This window comes from Dromaius novaehollandiae, chromosome 16 (genome assembly GCF_036370855.1).
Source record: "Dromaius novaehollandiae isolate bDroNov1 chromosome 16, bDroNov1.hap1, whole genome shotgun sequence".
Taxonomy (NCBI): domain Eukaryota; kingdom Metazoa; phylum Chordata; class Aves; order Casuariiformes; family Dromaiidae; genus Dromaius; species Dromaius novaehollandiae.
Genome location: NC_088113.1, coordinates 14,171,628 through 14,196,325, shown reverse-complemented (window position 1 = coordinate 14,196,325; position 24,698 = coordinate 14,171,628). Strand labels below are relative to the sequence as shown.

General features: G+C 41.5%; 1 protein-coding gene and 2 long non-coding RNA genes across 4 annotated transcripts in view; 1 reads left to right on the top strand and 2 right to left on the bottom strand.

Moving 5' to 3' along the window:
* Nucleotides 1-7,310: 7,310 nt before the first annotated feature.
* On the bottom strand, nucleotides 7,311-11,620 carry LOC135330124 (uncharacterized). Its single transcript, XR_010391923.1, has 2 exons — nucleotides 11,509-11,620; nucleotides 7,311-7,477 (listed from the first exon to the last, which is right to left on the bottom strand). It is a non-coding gene; the product is annotated as an uncharacterized LOC135330124 (long non-coding RNA).
* LOC112982887 (1,25-dihydroxyvitamin D(3) 24-hydroxylase, mitochondrial) lies at nucleotides 9,973-19,218 on the top strand. The gene is made up of 12 exons (XM_026099613.2): nucleotides 9,973-10,272; nucleotides 10,361-10,551; nucleotides 10,766-10,859; nucleotides 11,575-11,671; nucleotides 12,711-12,802; nucleotides 13,582-13,693; nucleotides 15,069-15,214; nucleotides 15,544-15,710; nucleotides 15,892-15,970; nucleotides 16,588-16,782; nucleotides 16,892-17,003; nucleotides 17,883-19,218. The coding sequence occupies exons 1-11, from the start codon at nucleotides 9,976-9,978 to the stop codon at nucleotides 17,000-17,002; spliced, it is 1,581 nt and encodes a 526-aa protein (XP_025955398.2). The 5' UTR covers nucleotides 9,973-9,975; the 3' UTR covers nucleotide 17,003; nucleotides 17,883-19,218.
* The window catches only part of LOC135330123 (uncharacterized), a 101,699-nt gene continuing 91,075 nt past the window's right edge, over nucleotides 14,075-24,698 (bottom strand). For both annotated transcript variants that reach the window (XR_010391922.1, XR_010391921.1), the window contains exon 7: nucleotides 14,075-15,281. This is a non-coding gene — a long non-coding RNA (uncharacterized LOC135330123). The remainder of the gene's footprint in view (nucleotides 15,282-24,698) is intronic.

Genomic DNA, 24,698 nt, shown 5'->3' with positions numbered 1-24,698 from the left:
AATGAGAAGTTTGGGTTTCTGCCTTATTACAAACGAGCTTGGAGCTCACTCCACACAGACTGTAAAATTCAGAAATACTGAGCTTCATTCTGTAGTAGAGCTGGTTGGGAGCTCCATTTCAGTAACTGTTTTTTGTTGAATACATTTAAGAAAGTCACATCTGCCTGTGGGAAAGATTGTAGTAGCTTTCTAGCTCAAAAATGAGTTGAAGGAAAAAGTTTTCAGAAAGAAAAAGAAAACATTTTGAATGGCCCTCAAGCTGACTTTTATGTTTTCTTTTAGTGCATGATTTTAACTTGTTTGCCATTGAGGGAAAAAAATCATGACAAAAGTTCTCCCTGGATGTGAAAACATAATCCTAAGTCTCTTTTTCTCAGAGATAAACTGTAATTTCTCTGGCCAGTCTGCTAGTCAGTTATCATCTCTCTTCTTAAAGATCCTACTATGAAAGGATATAATCTAAACCATGCTTATTTCCGCGGGTGGATTAACTGAATAACTTTTGTTAGGTCTGAGCCAGTGTAATTTCCTTCAAGAGAAAAGGAGTGGATTTCATAAGAATTTGATGACTCGGAGGCTTTGAAAATAAATCTTTTTCTTCCACATGCTCAGGCAAGATTTGTGGTATGAGCATGTTGCCAAGAGTAACTTACTGTAGACCTTTCTTATGTAAATAAAAGTGAAAACAGTGCACGAGTGCAAACATCTAGTGGTGGAGTAAGATAAACTCATTGAACTCAGTGACCTCATTTCTCTTTCAGTTGCATAAAAGGACTTGCTCTTTCTTGTACTGTTCTTCATTGTTGTTGCAGATGTGGTTAGCTCCATCTTGCACCTTGGTGGGATCCCATCTGTGGTGTGTAAAACCCACACACCCTTCGTCTTACGTCTCCTCTGTGGTTCTTTTCACATTTTCCCCTCATGTTACTTGCCTTTTGCAATACAGCTCGGTGGGAGAGAATCTTGTCATGCTCTTTGCCTGACTTGCTTTGGACTCACAAACTCTTTACCCTTTTCTCTCAAGTTACACAGATAAAAGGGTAACTGCCTGTGTCTGAGCATCTTGAAACACTATACATCAAAAATGTTTCTTAATACAGGATGCATTAGAAACAGAGAAAACTTAATGGAGACAAAAGAAATCATTGGTTTGCCAAGACTTTGTCTTCTGAAGTGGATCAAGCACCATTAGCAAAGGATGGAAAAAGTTATAATATTCTAATTGTACCAGTATAAATCGAGGGGTACAGTTTCCATATCATGTAGGTGCAGTTCTGGTAGTAGCCTAGCATTTCCAATATTAGACAATATGACTTATTCTGGTATAAATATATATATTTATCTAATATATATATACATATATATATATATACACTACTTTATGTCAGCATGCCTATGACTGCCCTTGTAAGAGCATGGGGTGGAGGGATGGGACTTAAAAAAAAAAAAACTTAAAAAAAAATCGCCTTCTAAGGCCGCTATTCTTTTCCAAAAGGGAATACCAGGTCTTAATGAAGCAAGTCTTAATTATTTAAAGGACAAATCCTGGGTCCCTTCTTAGATTTTCATTCCCTTGTATTCTGAAGAAAAGAAGGCAGATATGCTCAGGTTTCTTCTTTCAAAGAAAGAAAATCCCTCCTGTTACTCAAAAGCAACGTCGCCATTCAAGGCCTGCTTGGTATTCATATATATCCAGCATTAGAGCTTAGTAAATCATATCAGCTACTTTCCTCAAGTCATCCCCAAAAAACTTCACCCTCGGTGAAGGAAATTTCTCTTTGCCCTTGCTGCCAGGCTTTGTGTTCTGCAGCCTCAGCTGGGCCCATTAAGCTGCGGGAGTTTCTGCTGCCTCTGACAGTCTAAAATGGAAGCTGGAGATTCCCTTTTGCAGGGGAATCCCTTCATGGTGAAGCACAGTAGGAGACCTTACTCCACCTTTGTGGGCAGGATGTACTGTAAATATAGTGCTTTAATCCCATGATTCTGGCCCAGCAGAACAGTTGTTGCCCAGCACTAGTTTTATAAATAAATAAAATAAAAAGGTATACGGCTAATACAGGGCTATTTCTGCAGCCCTGCCCTTCGTGATCACCGTTTGGCACCTCAGTACCAATAGGGAACACACCTGGGTCCAAAATATTAGTTATGTATTCCTGTAACTCCACACTGCATCCTGTTCTGAAAACGCTTCTGGTGATGAGACATCTCTCAGTTTACCAGAAACTTTTTTTGGCCCTTACTGGAAGCCTTTCAGGTTCGTGCTGGGCTAACAATTGAAGTGTCGGCTTTGATTTTTTTGCTTTGTTTTGTTTATTTTTGTGGTTCATCATCCATAAGAACTGCTCACTACACTACCTGAAATTAGGTCTTCGGTTATACCTGTACAGCTAGAAACAATTTCCTCTTTAACAGGAGCACTGCCACTGCCAATTTTAAAACTTGATGTGTATTTCTTAAAAACTACTTGTAAGGAGGAACAGAATCCAGCTCCCTGCTTAACCATGACCCTGCAGGATTCTTTTCTCTTAACGCATTACAAATCCTTAGGACGCCTGTCTGTGACGTGTCCTGTCTGTATTGTTATTCAGCATCCTTTAAACTGCGCAAGTCTGTCTTTTTTCTGGCAGAATCACAACAGAGTTTTGGAGAAGACTTTTCCTAAGGGGCTTCTGATGTGTTCATTTGATACTCTACCAAATAGAGCAATAAATATATTAAGTGTTTTCCCAAGGGCAATATTTGTGTTCAGTAGTCATACGTATGGGGAAACTAAACTCTTCCCTAGGGAGCTCTGTGGCCAGGCACTTAAACTGAAATAAACAGCAGGATTTCAGGCAAAGGCTTTATCTGATGAACCGCTGAAGCAGTCTGCTCTAATCCCTCCATAAGCAATGAATAGGAGTAACCAGGATGTGGCCCAGAGGGTGTCGAGTTCAGTGAAGCATAACCCAAGTGCCATTTGCTTGACTAATGGTAAAGAGAGATAGAGTTTTGATATTTTCCTAAGGCTCTAATGAAGACAAGGGAAGCAAAATGCACTGGGCTCACAGCAATTCACTAGTTAAAGTTCAAACTCATTTCTTTGTGATCTTAGAGATGTACTGCGGTAATAACAGTATCTGTTAGATATCTATTAAACCTTTCATCAGAAAAGACTCTAAAGGCCACAGACAAGGATCATTTCATCCACCCCTAGCATGAAACACAACAGTGCTTCATAATAGTTAGTAAAAAATATGGCATTTCTGGGGAATTTGGAGGCCGGATATTATTACCAAACTGGAATCATGATAACACTAACAGCTGACACTCCTTCCCTCTGAACACCTGCAAATGGTCATAACTGGTTTTGTGTATCATTCAAAAGACATTAGCTGCAGCCAGCACGGAAGCTCCCAACAGCAAGTTGTGACTGAGTTTTCCAACAGTGCCCTGTGATAGTAAAAAACATGAAAAATCTCCCACTTTTTTGGTATTTGAAGCGAAATTAGAGGCTATAAATTATGTGTGAAGCTCTAGAAATACAATACAAATTGCTCTTTGGTGAGCTGTTTAAAAACACATGAAAGACTGTATTCCTACAATTACAGTTTATAAAACATTCTCATAAAGCGTGCTTTATAACTTAAGATGTAAATGCAGGAACAATGAGATAAATATTTATTATCATAAGATAAACTTGAGAAAAATTTTACAGGAGCAATACTGTTAGTGTCCCTTCTTTGACAAACTGTCTAGTAGCATCCCATAGAAATTGAGCCTTGAAAATCTCTGTCAGTAATAGGAATCGGTTTGCTTACAAAAGACTTTGTATGATGTCAGATTTACTTCAGCAGAAACACATCCATCAGACCGAAAGTAAAACAAAGTAATCTGTGCAAACATTACAGCCTTAATCAACAAATCCAGTAAGTTACATGAGTTTGGGTCTGATTCAAGTGTTTGCAGAACTAACTTCAGCAAATTTTCTCAAGAAGTTAGATAACAGCTATTTTTTTTCTAGGCAATTAAGACAGTCACACAATAACTAAAAGCCTCAGATTTATAAAAGTTGATGTTTATTTTAGATTTGAAGTGCTGTTTAAATTAAAGGAATACTTAACATTTCTTGCTTTTGAAAGCTCTCCTTGCCTTTTGCAAACAGTTTTGGATCACTCAATTATATTGTAGAGATATTAATACCACTAGAACTGAAAACATTTTCATCATTTTTCAGTACTAGAACTGATGTACTACGTCTCTGCTAACTGCATGTGAACAAAGCAACTGTACATAATGTAAAATGTCTAAGTGGAAGACTTACGCTTCCACTAAGTCTTTGTTTGTGCCTTTGTACCTTTTTTTGTGCAATCACATGTATAACTGCACATAAAAATTAAGTACAAATACATGATTTCTCTGAAGTATACTATTTCTGGAAGCGGAGCTAAATTCAAGATTAATTTCCCAATGGGGAAAAGTCACCAGGGATTAATGTCCCAGAATGTGGATAGCTGTGTACATTCATGTTGCCAGACACGCAGGCTCTTTATAGGTGGAAATATAAATGCCTAAAGAATTTACATTCCTTCTGGGTTAAGGATGCTTGAGGATCTACGTTTTGCCAAGTATAGAGGTTTAACCCTCCATGTCTCCATACAACACAGCAAATCTCAGCTGATTCCTTTGGCCTGAATCTTGGGCAAAACTTGACCACCAAGATGCTTCTTTAGACTTTAAGCAGAATCTTTCACAGTTCCTTCTAACATTTCCCAGGCCCCTCCTGCCCTCTAGAGCGTTAGGATACTCTAATAAAACCCTGCCTAGAAGAACAAGATACTGTGTATTTATACAGGACTGTCTGTAGCTTTAGACTGATGTGGATGCACGTTAGCCTGATTCTCAGTTACATCATCTAGAGTCACCATTGCCCACCACAAAAATGGAATTAAATGGTAATTTATGGAAACTATATAAAAGGACTTTTGCTGATACTCCTATACAACTAAGATGTTTCAACACAGACCAAACTTAAGTGCACTCTGCCTACATATCACAGATCATTAGGAAGTATAAGAGCGGATAAGTCATTCTGTTGAAGTGGTGAGGAAAATATTATTTACATTATACCTTTTTATGTCCTCTAAGATTTGCTTTGCATTCTGCCTCTGAACATACAAGTGACACTGACCTAAACAACGTTTAACCAATTTACAGTGTATCTTGCACCATCAACCATGGAAAAATATAACATAATTAAGTCTTTCTCTCTCCTAATAGAAATTAGAAGAGAGAGAAGGTGAGCCAACATTCAATTCAGAAGCTCCTGTTCCCGGTGATAACATCAGTAGTAAATTGACTCTGTTATTTTTACACTGTCATAAACATACATAATGCTTTCACAAGTAAGTAACCAAATTAGATCTCAAATTAGATGGACAAACATAAAATGTAGATTGGTTCTGTTAGATTGGTTCTACCGTACATTAAGCCTGTCAATAACTGCAGAGTAGAGAAGGGCAGGATGGGTGTCAACGGGAGAAAGCAAGGGGGTTATGAACATCTGGGGGAAACACAACTGACAGAAGCAGCAGGCCTAGCCTTACGCTAATGCAGTACGAAGGAATCCACCTGCAGGTATTGGTTAGTCATGAAATCATGATTTCAGGGCTTTCAAAAATGAGATGTTCCTACATATTCCTAAATTCTACTTCTTTTTAAACCAGGCGCGCCTCTCAACAGTGCTGTGTGGAAGGCGAAGAAAGCTTCTAGCCTTCTGCCAACTCTGTCCAAAGAGAAAAATTCAGCCTGATGTGTAAACAGGCGCTCGTTCTCATAGCCTCCTAATGCACAGATCCTTCACTACAACAATTCCCTTCCCAGCTCAAGGAGGGTAAAATTGCTAAAAGAGCCACAGCACTTTGAAAAAGCCCAGCGCATGGTTCTAGTTACTGGAAGAAAAGGAAGCGCCAATCACGTCCCAAGTACTTCCCAGATGACTGACTGAACATCTTGTCACCCAACCTATATGCTTAACATATAGAGAGAACTGCAGTGAGCATTACTTTTACAATGCAAAGCAGATAATAAATATTTATTTATAGAAAAGGTGATTAAACTTATTTTTTGGTAAATTTAAATATTAACTGCACTTAATTTAAGACAAAAGACCTCTGTTAATTTTCTTGAACCGTATACTTACTTACCAATGAGAGACTTCTTCAGTAATTAAATGTTGCAATGTTTATTGCAGAGGTAGAGATCTCAAACAGGTCATGGCCAGCTAGAAGATTCCTTGGCTGGTGGAGTTTGAGCTATTCTTCTCCCTTTCTGCTGTTCTGGATGCCTCTCTAAGGATTACCCTGTTCTCAGTTTGCTCAGCAGACCTATTTTTCCACATAGCTACTAGCATCATGTAGGAGTGTAATCATCTCGTATGCAGTGAAATCAGAAGTTTAGTGCTATAAAACTAGTATTTGAGTAAAAATATAAAAGGTTTCTTTTGCTTTCATTTTATATTGAGGGCTTATGTATAGCTTTGTGATCTTGATTTTCAAATACATTTCAGTTTCTCTTCTGTAGAATGGGAATTACAGTACTTTCCCATTTCCTAGGCTGAGGCTCAATTCATTAATATTTACAAAACTCTAAGATCCTCAGCTAGAAAGAGACACAGAATTAAAAGTGTATAAGCAAACATTACTAAAAATCTGGAATAACAGCTTTGTGTTTAGACACTGGAGTTTACAAGTTGCGTTCAGTTTGTCTTCCTCAGCATTGTGAAATACCTTGTCCGTGACAGATACACTGTTTACCTAGTCTACCCATTCTCCTGTGGCACTTGTAAGTTGTAGCATTTAAAAAAACACATAAGACTTTGAAAGTATTTTTAGGGTGAAAATAGTAAAAACCTTACTCCAGCAAGGAGAAAGAGTAGTGATCAGGAGACAGGAATTGTGTAATATGCCGCAATAAGAAACCTTCCAGAATTACAGGTATTAAGGAAGAAAATCCACTACCAGTTAATGACTCCTTCAGACTGAGGAGTTGGTTTGATAATGTTTAGTATATTTGAAGTTCACTATATGAAAAACAGTCAGTTCACTGTGCATTAGTTCAATGCTTTTGGGTCTTTTTACAATATTGGAAGTTCAGCTATTTTCCTGCAGTAAGATTTCTGATCACAGTTCAGTCTCATAAAGCCTGGGGAGATGTTATTAGTTTGAGGGTTTTTCAAGCCTTATTTAAAGAATATTTTACTACTGTTTCCCAAGAGGTAGGTCTAGCAATCACTTGTGCTTTGGAAGCAGCGATAAAACCAGGACTTCAGGTACCAATTAATGTTTTAGTGATGAAAAAGATAGGCTGTAATACAGTGTTTCTGTACATCTACAACAGTCCACCTTGGATCTTCTACAGAAGTATCACTTTGGCAGATCATTTTTGAACAACATCCTCTCCTGACATTTGAAGCTTCGGAAATCAAAACACAATTTTTCTGTAGCAAAAGAAAAAGCATAGAAGAGTATGTATCACACACTGTTTAGCCTTGATTTTCAGAAAATATTTCCTGGTCTTTCACCTAGTAATACTTTTTGTCAGTGTTGTAAAAGTGAACAGGGTCTTCCACTTGCAGTTGTCACTAGCCGTCACCATTATTAGAAAAGTTTGGACCTCACACATAGAAGGTCCTGTGGATAGACACCTGTGGGACGATGGTGACATGCTCCCGTTACAGCTACCTCTGTGGAGGGACAAGTTAGGCTGTGAACTCACATGAGGGTATGGCCACAATTCTTGAGCTCGAAAACCCTATAAGTCACTTGACACTTAAAATAACCCTTGATATGCTCTAAAGGTCACATGAGAAGATCTTGCTGAAAGACTTGTTTTTGAGATCTCTTAAAAGGGAGGGGTGGAAGAAGTGAAGATCGAAAATGCCCTTAGAACCGCACTTTACCAGAAATTGAGACAATCATTAGCTCTCTCAGCTCCAGGCCTAGCTGAGCTACAGATACACAAGTGTCCTTGCCAGAAAGTTACATCACGACCGCAGAAGTTCAGTAAAACCTTTTCCATTCTGTAACTTAAAAATGGCTTAATAGAGAAGATTTCGTATTAACAGGGTGGTTTCATCTCTATTGCAGCTAGGAACATGGAAAAATTGACCTGTGCCCAGTTTAGTCTTGACTTGTCTATTCCAGACTCTTCTAAAGACATCATTTCACAGGCACTGAGCTGTGACCCTTCAAATGAGTTCATTTTGATTCCTCAGATAGACAGGTGTCCACAGAGCACACAGATTGTCTCTTCTCTTTTCTGTTTTCTCAGCACTTACCATTGAATGAAGCCTGAACTGCACCTGATTTACAAGGACAGCGAGATGTGTTTTCAGAACTGGTTCGAAGCAAACAAAAAAAAAAAAGGCAAGCCTTTGAACCAGCTTTAATTTCAAAGCACATCACTACAGCCCACCTAGAAAGTGCTCTGATCCTGTGGCCTGCGTATGAGCCCCTAGAAGAAAAACACTGAAATAAAGGAAGGGATTGTTCGCTGAGAAGACATAGAAAAACTGCAGTAAAACTCTGGAGTGAGATGTCCTGCTCCTGCTATTATCCATTTTTTCTCTGTATTGTTCACTGCCACCTTTTTTTGTTACTAATTTGACTTCGAGACGTGCACACACACCCTTCACAGGCTGATCTCGGGTTCAGAGTTAAACCCTACCTTCTGGCTCCTGCTCTATCCCGTGTCTAACACACCCTTCTGCAGACTCCACATCACACCACCAGCTTCTTAAATAAAGGAGATGAAGAACTGAGTCACAAAATGCAACCGGAGAAAGATGGGAAAAAAAGGTAGTGTGTGGGGGGAGAAGATCCAGTCCTTATAATAGTATGCCTGTCCTTCCTGAAAAACGTGTGGTTTACAGGTATCCATGGCAGCAAAATCCACTGCCTCCCTGACTGCCCTTGCAAGAAGAGAGGGGCGGAGAGCTGAGCACAGAGGTGTCCCGAGCTGCTGTATCCCTGCTGGCCACCTCTGCTGACTCCACTTAGCATGAAAGTCTTTGGCTGTCTCTATCCTACAGTGTGGTTTTCGACTAAAACTCTTGTGTCAACAGCTGGCTTTTGTCAGAATTTAATAGCTGCCAGAATTAATAGCGAAGGGAATTTTGCCTTCGCAGGTGATGCACTCGCATGCCCTTTTCATAAGCAAGTAGTTCGTCACCAGATGGGGTAAGGACGGTCCACGCAGCAAAGCTCGCTGCTCCTCGGCTTCCCTGACTTTTTATCCCCTCCCTGTAAACTGCAGAGCCCAAAGGAAGGCTGTGTGGTCAGTCGCCGGCGCACGGGGGGGACCCCACGCTTCCCGCAGACGCGTCCCGGCGGCCTCGCACCTCTGAGACGCTAAATGGGAAGAGGAGAGGGGGGAGAAAAGAAAAGAAAGGAAAAGAAAAGAAAGGAAAGGAGAAAGGAAAGGAAAGGAAAGGAAAGGAAAGGAAAGGAAAGGAAAGGAAAGGAAAGGAAAGGAAAGGAAAGGAAAGGAAAGGAAAGGAAAGGAAAGGAAAGGAAAAGAGAAAAGAAAAGCAAAGAAAAGAAAAGAAACGAAAAGAAAAGAAAAAGGCCGAGAAGAGCGCTTGGGCGAGCTCGAGGCGGCGCCGCGCAGGATGGGGGGGCGCGCAGGAAGGGGGGGCGCAGGACGGGGGTGGCGCAGGCCGGGGGTGGCGCAGGCCGGGGCCGCTACCTGCGGCGCTGGCGGCCGTCGGGGGCGGCGCGGCCGGGGCCGGGGCCGGGGCCGGGGCCGGGGCCGCCCCGCGAGGCTCCGCGGCTCTGGCGCGGCGCCCTCCCGCCTCGCCTGAACCCTCCGCGAACCGCCTGCCCCGCAGCCTCCCCGGGCCAGCCCCACCTCACCCCACCCCGAGCTCCCATTGGCCCCCGATTAAAGTCCAGCGAGCCTCCCCGGTGCTATATATACATATATGCGCCCGGGCCGATGGCACATCTCGCCGCGGCGATGGGCGGCTGCAGCATCCTCCTGCGGCGCCCCGCCCTCACCTGCGGCCGCGCCGCGCTGCGCCCCGCAGCCCGCGCAGCCCCCGCAGCCCGCGCAGCCCCCGCGCCGCGCCCGCCCGCCGCCGCCTCCTCCTCCTCGCTGTGCGCGGCGCGGGAGGCGGCGCGGGGCCGCGGGCACCCCCTGGCCGCCCTGCCGGGCCCCCCGCGCTGGCCGCTCATGGGCAGCCTGCCCGACGTGCTCTGGAAGGGGGGGCTCAAGCGGCAGCACGAGACGCTGGTGAGCGGCGGGGGCCCGGGCCGGGCCGGGCCGGGATGGGGAGGGGGCGCCCGGCGCTCACCGCGGTCTCCTCCGCTCCCCCCCCCAGGCCGACTACCACAGGAAATTTGGCAAGATTTTCCGCATGAAGCTGGGGGCCTTCGACTCCGTCCACATCGCAGCCCCCTGCCTCTTGGAAGCCCTGTACCGGCGGGAGAGCGCCTGCCCCCAGCGCCTGGAGATCAAGCCTTGGAAAGCCTATCGCGACTATCGCGATGAGGGCTACGGGCTGCTGATCCTGTAAGTGGCGCGGGGCAGCGGCAGCAGCCGGCCGGGGAGGGTCTCCGGCGGCTCTGGGGATGCTGAGGGCGGGCAGCCCGGACCGGCCGACGTGCCGTGCCCGCTCCCCGCTAGCAGTGACGTCTTCTTGCACATGCTGCACTTTTTTTTCCTTCTTCTTCTTCCATTTAACCTACGCTCTCTTTTCATCCTTGCTGTCTTCACTTCAACCCAGGGAAGGAAAGGACTGGCAGAGGGTTAGAAGCGCCTTTCAGAAGAAGTTAATGAAGCCCGCGGAAGTTGTGAAGCTGGATGCCACAATCAATGAGGTACTGCGACTCCGAGAAACTCTCTCTCTCCCCATGCTCCTGGAAGCCTGGGAAATAAAACCGGATCAAGTGATCTGGTTTACCTGGATAGCTGTTGAGCCGCTCCACAGTGCTAACAGTATGAGTTAATCGCTCGGTACCTATTATTCCCTGCATAGTTTTAGAGTATTATCAGGGTCTGACCAAAAGCAGGACCACGCAGAAACCTGTAGCTGAGGCTGTCTGTTCAGAGCAACAAGGTTACTCCGCAGTGACACGGGCTCCTGCAGGGCTCCGGCATACTTTTCTGGCATTCAGCGTTTTGTGCCTTTACCCCTTGGCTCTCGTATTCCTCTCCCAGGGAACAGCTCCCTCTTTAACCTCTACATTCCTCACCGAGTTTGAGGAGCATCTGTGATTAAACAGCTTAATCCTCTTTATTGTGAAACTCTGTGGTGTTATCCCGGTGTCTGACTGAAGCACTTCATCCCCACGGAGGAAAATTTGTTTCATCCAAGTATAAACAGCAAGAGGATGAGAGTCATGCAAAATCCAAACATATATTAATACAGGGGAAATTGAATCATGTTCAAAGAACAGGAAACATAAGTATTCCTGTTTTATGTGAGATTGTCATCTATTTAAAAGATGAATGAAAATGTTAAATTACCCAGGATTTCTATTAGTTGGTCTCCTCTTTATTCGCTTTTTTTCCTCTCTTCTCTCCACCACTTAGGTCCTGGAGGACTTCATGTATAGAATGGATGATCTCTGTAACCACAATGGACAAATTGAAGATGTATATTCAGAATTCAACAAATGGTCATTTGAAAGTAAGTTTTTTGTTTTTTCCTGAGAATGGTATGCATTTTCTACCTGTCATGGCGTTCCAGAGAGAGTGAAACCAGTGAGGACAGTGTAGGCTATCTATTTCTGAACTGTAAGCTACAATACCATGGTAAATGGGCTGCAGAAAAGCCAGGGGACAACCAGTACACATGCAAAGTTCATCATCAACCACACAAACTCTCCAGTTCTCTCTGACTGTGCACGTGGCTTGTATGAAGTTTCAAACACTGATAGTGACTTATACATCCAAAACTTGTGGGAATTGCAGCGCAGTTCTCCAGATAGTTACCCAGAAAGGAGTCTCCATCTTCAGAAGCCTTTCAGAGTAGATTAAGGAAGCATCAGCCAGGAATGACTTAGGGCAGAAGGAAAAGCTACACCCGAAGTCCTCAACAAAAAAGCATGGCCAGGCGTAGTGCTTAACGCAACAAGCTCTGCCAGATGCCTCCTGCTCTGGGCTGGCTTCTCATGGTTACCCATGCACTGAGCTCCTGAAAATGTGTTCTTCCATTGTCAGTGGTGGTGGTGGCTGCTTTGGGAAAGGAGAAAGAAGTGTCAGCTTAAAAAATAAAATGGAAAGCAGATGGAAAGAGATGGAAGCTGCTGGGGTGTGGAACGCTGCCAGTGTTGGCAGGTGATTTCTGGCTGCGGAGGGGGACACTGCACTAGATGGCCTCTTTGGGCCTTGCCACTCAGCTCTCTCCAGGAGTGCTGCTTAATAGCTTAGTTGCCAAATACACCAGCCATGCTTGGCAGAAAGATCTGCTGCTCGTGTGAGGGGTCCAGTGGTTCCCTCATTTGTGAAGAGGTACTGCTGAAAGGGCACGACAGCTAGATAGTACTGTTACAGCGGGTCTAAGTCAGCTGTGCAGAAGGTTTTTGAACTACCTTTTTCATAGGCATGTATCCTAGAGCAGAGAATGTTTTTCATAGGGATAATTGAAATGGTGTGGTGACAATTAATGGTGGACACTACACACCCTCTCCTCTATATCATTTAATGAGAATATTGCTTAACAACAGGTATCTGCCTGGTGCTGTATGGGAAAAGGTTTGGTCTCCTGCAGCATGATGTAGAAGAAGAAGGTTTGAACTTCATCAAGGCTGTGAAAACGGTATGGAAGAAACGCCTTAGTCTTTACCTGGGGCTGTAGTGATTCTTCTGAAAGGGTAGCAGTTTAAATAAGTCCCCTGAAAAAAGAAACTCAAGCTTCTATTTTGCATATGTATTGGCATCCTTGCACATCTGAGGCCACACTCAAATGTGCAAAGCTAGTAACTGACCGTCTGACTGTCCAATTGACAAAGAGCCTAAACCCGTGCGGTGAAAATGCTGTATGGACATCGGGGTAATCCCTGAAATACAGCTGTCAGGTTGGTTGGTTAATTTTTCTCTCCCTCATAGACACCTGTTGTGCAACATTGCTATTTGTGCTAGGTGGGACTTCTGGAGTTGTGTGGGATTATGCAAATATGCCAGATTTGGAGGTTAGTCACTCTTGCAAGCACACATGCTGTGCATCTTGCTGCAACTTGGACTTTAGTGATACTTATCTCACTAATTTTAGCCATCTAAAAGATAGGCATCTGGTCTAGCCTAGCTGTTCAGCTCCATCTGCTCTCAATGGAGAGAGAGGCCCTGCCAAAGGATGGTTTGTATCATTCTAAAACAGGTGCCTAAAACCTCTTATTCTCCACTGGTTGTACCTATTTTTTAGCTCAATGAGGTCTAGTTAGGGTGAATCCTACCCTTTCTATCCAGGACAGAAACACTATCAGAACCCTGACTTTCTGATCCAGTGAAAATTGCCTTCTACTGTACAGTCTAGTTTTGTTCACAAATTACAAGTAGGTAGTTTAAAGAAAGATTTCAAAAGCTGTTTCTCCACCACAGATGATGGCTACTTTTGGAATGATGATGGTGACCCCAGTGGAGCTTCACAAGGGTTTGAATACAAAAGTCTGGCAAGCTCACACTAAAGCATGGGATAATATATTTAAAACAGGTTATTATTATTTTTAACATAATTTTTCTCCTTTCCCTTCTGCTCTGTCTCCTACTTTGTGGAATTAACTTTCTTTATAATTGCTATGTCTAACTCTGCTGTCATTTGCTCCCCTGAGCACAGATTGAGACACCTTTGCTGCTGCTGACCACAAATCTCTTGATTCCAAACACAGGAGCACTGTTTTCTTCTGACTAATGCTCAGCGCTGGTTGTGTGGCAACACCCCATACCCAAGGAAGCCCCAGAAATTAAGGTGCCAGCAAAGCTGAGTGCAGTCGAGACTATCATAAAAGTATAGAGCTGGAAAGGGTATATCACTTTAAAGGCAAGGCATATGAGTGAGAAAAGGAAGGGCAGTTTCACTATTGAGAAATAAGAATTTCACACACAACAAAGGTTTGTTTACTAAAAAAGAAATCATGCTTTCTGAGTAACCTGGAACATAGTTGTAAGTCTTAAAACAGAAGCAATTAATCATAAGGTACAACTTGGTTTTCTGACAGAACTTTCTGTCTATTAAGATAGACTGGCCTTCAAGATTGCAAAAATTACTCTAATGCCAGATATGAAGTTAAGTTTATATTTTTCAGTTTTTTCCTAGTCTGTGATAATTCTAGCTAAAGATTAAACAAGGTTTTGGTCCTTGGATTATTGTAATGCTGAGTGGCATATTTCTCTTAAGTATTTGAGTACCTGATACTTCAGGGGAGTTTCTCATGCCAGTCATGTGTGCGCTTATTCTATTGCTTTTTAGTTTATGGCTTTTAAGAAAGACATTTTAAACAAGTTTTATTCCAAAAAAAACAAAAAAGAGCTTGGCACCTTCACTTGACATGAATAGTTCCTTACTAAGAGCTGGTCTTAACAATCAGGATATTCACAAGAAAGGGTGGGCAAAATGTAGTCAACTATATTTTGAAAAATGCACATAGAAATGGCATCTATTTTTACCTTGCCATAGTAAATCAAAGGCTTAAACTTTCCTCAGGGAGCCTGAGCACTAAAAATCTCTTTGGTTTTTAATATCTTGATCCCCTTGGAAAATCCAAGCCAGTAGGTTTTACACACTTGGATTTCTGTTTGCTAAATCTGTCACTCAACACATCACTGATTTCTTTTCCTAATACTACAATATGGAATTCCTAGTAGTTTTCAGATGTTCTTTCTGTTTATAAACAATTTTTGTAACTGTTTAGTGTTTGCCTAAAATGTGAAAATAACATTATTTATTTGGTACAATGCTCATCTCTTGAAACCAAAGCACAGCTTGCTATCCTCTTTCACAATCCTGCATGTGAGCCATATTTTCACTTTTATTTTGATAGCATTTTTAGCAACTTTCCATTAATTACCTCCTGTTCTTCCCTCCTCAGCCAAGCAGTCCATTGACAGTCGACTGGAAAAACATTCTGCAAACCCTCACGAGGATTTCCTGTGTGACATCTATTCCGGAGGACAACTTTCCAAGAAAGAGCTGTATGCTGCCATTGCCGAGCTCCAGATTGCGGGAGTTGAAACGGTAAACCTGGCTGTTCAAGAGCCCTTTAAAATTAGCAGCCTTGCAACTCTCTGCTTTCCTCCATAACCTGCAAGAGAACAAAAAGCTCATCTTGTAATTGCTTCAGTGGCCTAAATGCAATTGAAATTTTACCTGGAAAAATTCTTTCTTCTATTGGTTTCTCTCAGAGAAAAACTGATATAAGTCATAATCTCCCAGGCTTAAAAAATCCTATTAGGCAGTGGCCAACCATAAAGTGCTCATGCTAAAAATGTTGCTTTGAACTTCTGGGAACTTGTGTTTCTGTCACCGTAAGTGGAGGTCTTATGTTTCTTTTTGGCTTGTTTCAGACTGCCAATAGTTTACTGTGGGCTTTGTATAACATTTCGCGCAATCCACATGTTCAGCAGAAACTTTTTACGGAAATACAGAGTGTTTTGGCTGCTAATGAGAGTCCAAGTGCTGAGAACTTGAAGAAAATGCCTTACCTAAAAGCATGTCTGAAAGAATCCATGAGGTAAAATTTTCAAATAACTTGCAAAAAGTAAATGACCAGTTTTACCATCTAATCTGCAGTATGGAGAAAGAATTTTCTAGTACCTATAATTTTGGGCATCTTGCTATTTAGAGTAAACTATTACACATACAGGAAGGAAAAAATCCTGGGAATTTAACACATTTTGTTTCTTTCACTGCAGATTAACACCATCTGTGCCATTTACCACTCGCACTATTGACAAAGAAATGGTTCTAGGAGATTATGTACTACCCAAAGGAGTAAGTCAATTTAGTTATTTAAATATTTCATTGCAGTTTATCTTTAACTGTCCTCTAAAACACTGAAGCTTGTCATATTTCGCTCCTTTGCTGAAGGACTAGTTCCCAAATAAGGCTTGAATGAGAAATATGGGCCAAGATTTCCCATAAATTGAAAAATGTTGAAACGTAGGATAAAATTAAATTAGAGGAGCTGATGCCCTGACTTCAGAAGGATGGTTGTCTCATTTTTTTCCCGTTTTCTGTTTTTCTTTCCTAAGGTTTTCTAATGTTTTATTTCACAGACTGAAATAATTCAGTAGCTTCCTACCTAATCACTTCTCTAGAATGTGTCCTGAGGTAGTTTCATGGTATTGTACCTGCCTGCACAACTGTTGAATTGAGACAAAAATATTTTGGTGTGGGATTTCAAGATTTTTTTTCAGATTTTCCATGCTATTTTCTGAGGAAAATGACCTTTACTGTGTTTGAATTAATCTTTAGAGAATTACAAGACTTTTTTAGACAAAACTGCCTCATCTGTACTGTTACATTAAACTTTCCCACTAACAAGCTGATTCACTTAGCAACTATAAGCCAATTTGTAATTGAGACTGTGTCTACTGCTTTGTTTATAGACAGTACTAATGATAAATACCCATGCGCTGGGTTGCAATGAGGAGTACTTTAATGGCTGGACTCAATTTAAACCAGAGCGCTGGCTACAGAAGAACTTAATAAACCCTTTTACTCATCTTCCATTTGGCATGGGGAAGAGGATGTGCATCGGACGTCGCTTAGCAGAACTACAGCTTCATTTAGCCCTCTGCTGGGTAAGTACTTGCAAATGGCAGTCTTCACACAATGCACAATTGTTCAAAACTTATCCTAATCAGATAGTCTAGAAGCCAAAGCATGCTAACGCAAATGTTTGTGTTTCAGCTCATTCGCAAATACCAAATTGTAGCAACTGACAGCAAGCCAGTAGAAACACTCCATTCGGGAATACTGATTCCTAACCGGGAGCTTCCCATTGCATTTCAAAGACGCTAAGGTATGCACGGAAGGGCCTCCTGAGTATGACAGACTTATCTTCAAACCTCACTTAAAGTTTTCGTAGAACTGTGAGTGAAAGAGTACAGACTCCCCCCCCCCAGTGCTCTATTCTTACAGTGTGAGATTATCAAATGACATCATGGTTCATTACTTCGAACAAAAAAACTATTCTATGCAATAAAAACAGCAAGTCTTGTATGGCCTATTTCTGATGTTCACATTCTAGTTTTAAACTGCCATAGAACATGTTTTCTGTCTGTGGTGAAGAGCAGGAATGGTGGGGAAAAAACTAGCAAATCTGTACTACCAGGGAAAATAACCATTATTTTGCTATAGCATAATGCAATTCTCCACTCTATTTCTAGAATATATCTCCTGAAAAATAGCATTTGATTTTTTGAGCATCTGTGTTTACGCTGTCTTCTAGGTGTCCAAATTAAAAAGAAAATGCCCTAGTCAAGAAATAGTACACCAGACTAAAGAGCTTAGATTAGAAAACTTATTTTAGACTTTAGGCTGAAGGGCGAACAAAAGAACCATCTTTACGTAAGCTTGCACCATTCTATCACCGTTCATTATGTGAGTCTTCAATTTCAAAAATTTGAATGTTAAATTTTCCCTGCTCACAAGCTTTTTGTTAGCTTATTTATATACCAATCTAAATCAGAAATTGGGCCTCAGATATAGGATTAAGACTTCAATTTAGAAATTAAGTGCTACTTAAATAGTATGTGGGATACTACTTCGCTGGCCAATATCACTGGAAAAATCACTCAATATGATTTGAGTGAGGGTATTAACTGCATTCTGAAGGTTGTTCAGTGCTCTGTTTCCTTTAAATAACAGATCACTTATATACTTCCCCCCTCCCATACAGGTCATAGAAGACAAATGACAATCCTACTGCTGCCTTTACTGAAGACAACATATACCCCTGGGGAAAGCCAAAACCTGTGGTAACCAGTGGAGAAACTGCAACAGACACCCCTTGACCAGCCACTGAGAGATGGAAATAGTGTCGACAAAAGCTCCCCTCGTGTTTCTTTGGCAAATGTGGTTAGTTCAGCTTTACTTAGCAGTGTCAAAAGGAAAGAAAAATACTCTGCACATTCATATACCTGTGGAAATACAGCAATTTAGTGCAGCCAAGGGATTCTGCAGGATAAAGTTTGATAATGAGCTGTGGAGCGGTTATATATAGCTCTTATTAGCACACAGTGAAATTATTACAGCTGCAGGCTGGTCAACAGGCTAGCCGAAAAGAGCTGGTTTCAAGCTTGGGACACCTGGGGGAACAACAGGCAGGGCTGAACTGGCCCTGTTAGCTCAGATGAAGTGCTTTGAGAACTCAGTTGAAGGGAAAAGAAAATTGCTTAATCCTTATTGGACTAGTTGTCTCATGAATTAAACAGGGAATTAGGCTGCCAGTCTGTAATAAGGCTAACAACAGGAATTAAAAATTAGGATAATGGAAGAAGTATATTTTCCCTTAAGTTTTTTCCCTTCCTTAATAAAAGGGAAGTAAGGACAAAGCTACATAATCAGAATTATTCATCGTGCCTGCACAGTACTTAAATTTTAACAGTTGCAATATTGTGACTGCCTCATACTCCACTCAGACCTATAGTGTTTTATGCCTCCAGCTCCCACACAAACTGTCTCATCACGTCTTTATTACAAAAATCTTAGTAGCCTTTTATTGTATGAGAGGCTCCATCCATAAATGGAATCACTGGAATCCTATGGGTTCTGCCATAAATAATGGTTATCCTAACAGGATAGTTACTTCATCAGATGAGTAATGTAAAATGTGTGTTTCAAAGCACTGTAGGAAATAGGGAACCTAAACATTTCCAAGAGGTTTATTTATTGTGGAGACTTCAATACCTGTATTGAAGGGTTAAAGTGGTCATTGCCCTGCATGTAATACAGTCTTAGTTATTATGGTCACTAGTATTTTTCCCATGCTGCAGTTTCAAGTGCGGGTTTATATATGTAACCATTAATGGTTATTTTTTATATTCTGAAATGATGAAAAATCTTAGCATTTGTCGGCCTCTTGTTTTGTTTGTTTTCCTTTGGTGTTGGTTTTTCTTGGACATGTAAATGTAGCAATATTACAATGTGTAAAGCAATTTGTGCATTATTTGAATCTTTCTAGTCAATTTTGTAATAGTCAAATTTGTAATAAAATAATGTTCTTTTTCTATAAAGAGTCTTCCATAATTTTATTCTCAAGTCTTTGCAGTGTGACAAAAATCTTGCAAGTCTTTCAGGGTAACTTCTTGAAAAATACTGTGGTATTTTCATCCCTCTCATTAATATTCTTATTGGGCTTCAACTTGAAATTTTACACAATCATGTTACTTAAATTCAAGCACTAAAATCCTTCTGCTTTATGATTCCCCCAGGTTCTTTGGCTTACATGCCTATATTCAGAATAGAAGAAACAGCTGGAAGAGAGAATACTTAAACTTCTACCCTGCTCATCAGTCATTTAAAATCTATATTGCTATAAGTTGTCATTGCTCTTCAAGTACGTTCTCTTATATCAATAATCCATGCCAAAAACTACACCTTTAAGTAACAACACTTGAGCATGAGCACTGCAGTTCTGTCCAGCAGCAGTAGAGATGGCTAAGGGTGCAGAGCTGAAGGATTGTGGGGCTGGTGATAGCTGTAACCTGTAGCCATTGAAGACTCAAAGAGGTTTTGATTCTCACTGTGGTTGACTCTGAAATCTTTTATCAGGACTTTTGATACCATTTGACTGCCCCACTTCTATCAACGAGACTTTCTAAAGGTTCATTCCTGGCACTGTTCAGATGCCTAAGCCCACGAGTGTGTCCAGGCTACGTCTTCCTTCAGGGCCTGTCTCACCTGGCTGGCTTGGTAACTCCTCCAAGCCCCGTTCCTGGCCTGAGGGAGCAGCGGGCACTGCCCCGCACGGGGCCAGCCCCGAGAGGTGGCTTGCACCAGGTGGCAAGGCAAAGGCTCACAGGAGTTAAGCCCTGCAGCACAGAGCTTTGACTTCCCACTCCTTTTGTGTATTTAACCATTAACCACCATGCTATCTTTGCAATCGGGGCTATCCTGAGTATTCAGGAATGTGTTAAGCCCTTTCCCTCCGTATAACCTTTTCGGGTGTCGTGGGCGTGGGTCGGTGAGGAGGCTCCCTGCGGCACAGCACGGGCTGAGCAGCGCATGCTTCTCCCCTGCGCGCACAGCACCGGGGAGCCCAGGGATGCGATGGTTTTGTTTCTCATCCGTTATCGCAAGATAAAATCTTTCCAAAGTTTTGAGGAGGGATGGAAATAGTTTGAACCCTCGCAAGATCAGAAGAAATGATGTATATATAAAAAAAAGCCATCTACCCAGCACACCTTGACAGGCAGCCTGACAGTTACGCACACAGCAGTCTGCCCGTTACCAAAACCGCGCTGTCTGTGCCAAGTTAACGCTGCCTCTGGCTGAATGAATGATGGAGTAAGAAAAATCATACAGCGCTATGCGAAAATGTCACTCTTCTGCAAATCCTGCTGCAGTGGGTACTTTGCAGTGACTGCAGTTCACGCTGCTGTAACTACTGGGACAGCCAGAAATCCTCGGTACTAGCGCAGGGCAAGGTGGACTGCAAGACGGCGGGGTGCTTGCCCCCTTCCTGGGGAGGCTTGGCAGCCCTCGGCAGCCCATGCTAACCTCTGAGACCATGCGGGTAGATCTACCCAAGCTGCTATGACATTAATAATATATACACTAAGTCTCTTTTTATGGAATTATAAACTAACGTTATGACGTTAGAGCCAATGGAGTTGTGTCAATGTGAAACAAGTGTCAACAGAAAGTCAGGATTATTGTTCAATTCCAAGTGTATCATGCTGCTCACACATCTTCTTATTTAAGTTTTAAAGACAACCAAAGAGACGGGATATTATTTATTTGAACTGACCTTGACAGCCCAGCAATCAGCTATTTCGAAGTCATTAATTGCTTCTGTATTACAAATCACAGGTCCGTGTTTACTACGTCATTTCACAAATTAGATTTAGTGGACCCAAAGATCTGTAACAGTGCTACTCTGAGTAAGATTTTGACCAAATCTGTATAAGCTGTAGTACAAATGTGTGCTGTCCTCCAGATTTCTCAAAAGTACAATAACTGCTGACCTGGAAATTTTTGTTCCGGGAGCTTTGCGGATTTTCAAGTTCCTGAATTTTTCAAAGAACTTTATTAATCTGCTACCCCAGAGTGCATGTCCAAAATGGAAATAGATAAATATCAAACTACACAGACAATGAATGACCAGGCCAGACTTTCACATTAAGAAATCTGTATGGCTTTCTTATTTTCATATTTCAAAAGTGTCAAAAAGAGCATGATGCTTCCAAGATTAATAAATGCCTATGAAACCTTTCACCTATTGGTGATCTGGATAAACTTAGTTGATCCAGGTCATTGTTTCTTTGAAATTATTTGTTCTTTGAGAACTACTTATTCAAATGACTGGCAATACTGCTTCACTGCTACCATTTCTCGCAGAAACTCCTTAAAGGAAGATATCTGGATCATAAAACGAATGGAATTAATTGGCCTCCACATTAACTTTCTCAATAAGGAAGTGAACTAGGTTTACATATCCAAAAGGAAGTTAATTCTGTTCAGGCTTTAGGCATGTTAGTGAGAGTAAAACAGACAAAGCTGGAGCCAACTAATCTGTGCTTTTTTATGGATAAAGAATGCCAGTTCTCAGGACTGATGTTCTGGCATTTTTCATGGATGTTCTGTTCATTATAAGCTGATTATTATATAGCATTTTATGAGTCAATCTCTATATATAACTTGCAGTGCTATGATTAGGCCACAGATAATGTGTTCCAGTTTGACTTTTTCCATATGAAGAAGTACATTTGTTCTAAACAACCAAAGATAGAATTCATGTCTGTGTCAATGCTGACCTTAACTGATATGATAAAATAATCCAAGCTCTGAAAAATTAATTCTGAGAAATGATGATAGCTAAAGTTCATCTCAGAACAAATTTTAGTGGAACAACTTAGCACCTGTTTAATTTTAAACATGTGAAACATCACATTTGCCTCCATGGCACTGCATATATATATATGTGGACTTTTTTACTTTTGTGTGGAAATTTTAACTTTTAGGATATTATCAATTCTTTTAAAAGGAGAAAGTTTACAATTTCCAGCGTGGTATTCGTGGCACACATATCCAAAATCCATGTAAGAAGTGCAGCTTTAGAAGAAAAAGCTGCCTGTTTACTTCAGAGAACTGAAACAAAAGGGTCTATTGAGACTGAGACTACAGGCAGCCTCATTAATTGCTTACCATGGATGTGTGTGTCGTTGTGATAACTCATGAAATGATATACTGCAGTGTGGGTGGCTGTATTCAACGTTTTTTTGATATGTTCTTCCATGCATGGTTTGGGAAAACTGATGAATGTTACATTATGAAAACGAGCATTATACTTACTCACTAACATTTATTCTTGGGTATTTCTGAGTATCAGTTTTCAAGAGAGTAAAAAAACCAGAGAGAACTAAATTGTTCTGTCACAGAAATAACATGCTGACTGACCTTTCTGAAATCTCTGCTATTATTGATACTGCTAGTTCTCCACTCTTGTACTATAACTCAGGGCTGCAATCCCACTGCCATAACTCCCTTTCGCACACCACTGTATAACCCAGGAATAAATTTGTTGATGTTGATAGATGTAAACTAATCTAGAACTGGTATCAGTCACAAGAGAATCAGTACTTATGAATTCTTTGTGAAAGAAGTGTAATTGGTACAGATGGACATCATACTTGGGATCTGGTTGTACACTATGGTGTACATTTTCCAAGACAGCCCAGCTCTCTATATGAATTTTACTATTCACTTCTTTTCTGTTTGTTTATGCAGAAGTGCTAATGCACCTCACACAATAACTATCTTGACCCTATATCCTATATTCCTACAGTTTTCTTTACTGTCAGAGGAAGGTCTACATTGATTCTCATCTCTTGTTCACAGTTTTTTTGACCTCTGTTCCTTCAGGTGTATGATTAGTAGCCTGTGGCTTTTTAAAGAACATGAAAAGTGAAACTTAAACTACAATATTTGGATCGAGAAGGAGCTTTACAAATCTTTGCCTTGTGGGATTTGTGTGGAGCTGAACTCTTATGGAGCAATCATCCTCCTGACAAGGAAAGCAGCAATGAGACTCCTTCATGAGATAAAATACTTTTCTCCAAGGGACAATGTCAAAACAAGTGTGGAATGGAATGCATTTTATAACCTGGGTAAATTATACTTTGCTTTCTTGGGCGTGTTCCGCCCGACAAGTTCGAACTCTTTGCCTTTAATTGTTAAGTGTGTTGAATGAGCTCCAAGCACTGCATGTCAAGAAGAAGGGAAGCCAGCGGAGCTAGTCACTGAGCACAACAGGGCAATGAAGGGGTTCTCTGAATAAGGGAATTACCTCCTGGTCTTCCCAAATTGCTATGCACTTATCTTATACTTTACCTTCCACTATCAGCTTAGGTGCACAGGACCTTGATAGTAAATCAAATAAACCACTATTAAAGTCTGATTCATTGTGTTATCGAACTGTGGTCCACATAAGAAAAGGAGATAGGGGAGAAGCAGAGGAATGGTGCAGATCTTGCTTACCTGGAACTATCAGGTAGTCCATCCTAGTTGGAGGCACTTCCAGTAGCGCTAAGATATGCATGAGTTTTTCAAGTTGAAGAAAGCAAAAATAATGTCTGAATTTAACGGAAAAAACGGAAGGAAATCTTTGAAAACTTCATCCCTGTAGTGGTACGGGTTACGCTTATCTGTGTAACTGTGTCTGTGTCTGTGTAACTGTATTTCAAGTTCCCACAAAAGCCCCCTATTCTGATCTCAGTTATACGACCAGAAATCACAAATAGTTCTGCAGATGAGCTTGGTCCCTAACTCAAGCACAATCTCACTTGCTGCAGGGGCAAAGGTACGCACATATTAGATCGGGGGCCAACCAAGAGCCAGTTGAGTCCATGGCCAAGGACTGTACTCAATCCAAACCTGGGAGCTGCTCTAGTGGCCCTACAGCAACATTCAGTCACAGACCGCAAATGCACAACTGCAGACTTTCTTGTCAACGTGCTCATCATGTGGAGGGCTGCCAGGCAATAGCATAAAACTGACTGTCCTATTATAAAACACAGGAGAAAGCCTCAGCTAGAATCCAAATCTGAGTCATTTTGAATGGGACCTGCAGAGCATAAGCACAACAAGCAAGACTTTTTGGGAGCCAGGTTCCAGGTCAGCAAGAGATAAGGATAGTTCAGATTACATACATCTTCTGCTTAGTTAAGGAGATGCCAAATTTTGGTACTTCAGAATGATGCTGTCTCCCCCCTAACTATGCCTGAAAGTCAGAAAAATGGGGAAAAAAAAGGTTTAAGTACAAATGTATGTTGCTCCTTGTGACATACAAGTGCATCATCTCACTTCAAGGCAAGCGAAAAGCTTCAAAGCACACTCCATAAAAAAAAAAGAAAAGACAGGAGACGTCTTGTATGCAGTCACTAAACATGTTGATTTAAATTTCTCAACTAATTGGACAGCCTAGACATATTATTAAACTCTTATTGGCAGCTTCCACCACAGCCTCTCCCTTATAATAAATGTACCAGAGACT